The 1,180-nt window shown below is 56.0% G+C and overlaps 1 protein-coding gene across 1 annotated transcript in view; it reads right to left on the reverse strand.

Annotated features, from left to right (window-relative positions):
- The window catches only part of EGLN1 (egl-9 family hypoxia inducible factor 1), a 29,674-nt gene extending 29,153 nt beyond the window's left edge, over positions 1-521 (reverse strand). Inside the window, exon 1 of the mRNA XM_042817210.1 lies at positions 11-521. Coding sequence (XP_042673144.1) covers positions 11-521 — 511 coding nt within the window. The remainder of the gene's footprint in view (positions 1-10) is intronic.
- Between the last annotated feature and the right edge of the window lie 659 nt (positions 522-1,180).

The raw sequence follows: 1,180 nt of genomic DNA on the forward strand, positions 1-1,180 counted from the left end.
TGTGCTGTGCCGTGCCGTGCTGTGCCGTGCCGCGCCGCGCCGCGCCGTGCCGCGCCGCACCGCACCGCCCCGCGCCGTGCAGAAGGCCGTGGAGGTCCGCCGTGCTGCGAAGCTGCTGGCGGGGCGTGGCTGGGAACCTCGGGGCGAGCCCCTGCTCCCGGCGCTCGGAGCGGGTGGCACCGGCGTGCCGAGGGACAGCGGGTGATGAAAGTTGGGCTGTGGGTCCGGCGGCCGCGGCCGAGCAGAGGATCGGGTTTTGTCAATCCGTAGGCCCCAAAATAACCCGGCGAAGCAGGAGGCAGCGCCGGCACTCTCCTAAATAATGTGCGGCTTCTATTCGACCTAACCCGGCCCTGACATACGCCGATGTCAGGCAGTTTAAACGCAGTAGGAAGAAAGAGCAGGTGATGGGGCCGTGAAACCACGAGGAGCTGCAGTGAGCGGGACAAAGCCCCACAGGAAAAGGAAAAGGGTTTGGCAGAGTAACAGGAGCTGCGGGGACCGCAGAGAGGAGACTCCATGGAGGGAAGCGAGTCCCGGCACTGTCATATTGGCTGTCAGCAGCCACGCGAGGAGCTCTGGGATGACGTGTGTGCTCTGATCCACCCAGCTTGAGCCTTGCTGGCTTGCAGTAGATGTCAAGTGAATGCTGTGTATCCTGTACTTCTGTGCAGTACAGCTCAAAACAGTGTGTTGAGGTGCAGCACTCTGCAAACTCTGCACTAAGCTCTAGCAGCTGTCCTTCCTGGGCTATAAGGTTCATCTGTACTGTGGCCCAGCAGGCAAGCAGAGCAGAAACCTTGGTTTGCTAGGCTGGGCAAGGGCACTCAGCTGCTGTTTGCCTCTTCTCAGGATAGAAATCCATCCTAAAGCCAAAGAGGGCCAGAGAAAGGAGCCAACGTGCAGACCTGGGAGTAGAAAAGCAAAATGTGTCCTTTGGTTAGTAACTGAAAATGAGCTATGTGAATGTTCTGCTCATGCTCTGCCAAAGTCTCTTGTGATTTTGGGGACATTGTTTGGTTTTTTTTTCAGCACTGAAGAACATACACCCATATTGTTGCTCCTCACAGGCTGTTGTGAGGGCAGGGATTGTGATGTACTCTAGTAAGAGGGCTTCATCTGTGCAATTAAAGCAGCTCATTCTTACCATCTCTCTATATAGATCTAGATTTAAAATTAA

The sequence above is a fragment of the Centrocercus urophasianus genome, unplaced genomic scaffold (assembly GCF_019232065.1).
Source record: "Centrocercus urophasianus isolate 14NV4802_14NV808 unplaced genomic scaffold, USGS_Curo_1.0 seq_10, whole genome shotgun sequence".
NCBI classification, from domain to species: Eukaryota; Metazoa; Chordata; class Aves; order Galliformes; family Phasianidae; genus Centrocercus; species Centrocercus urophasianus.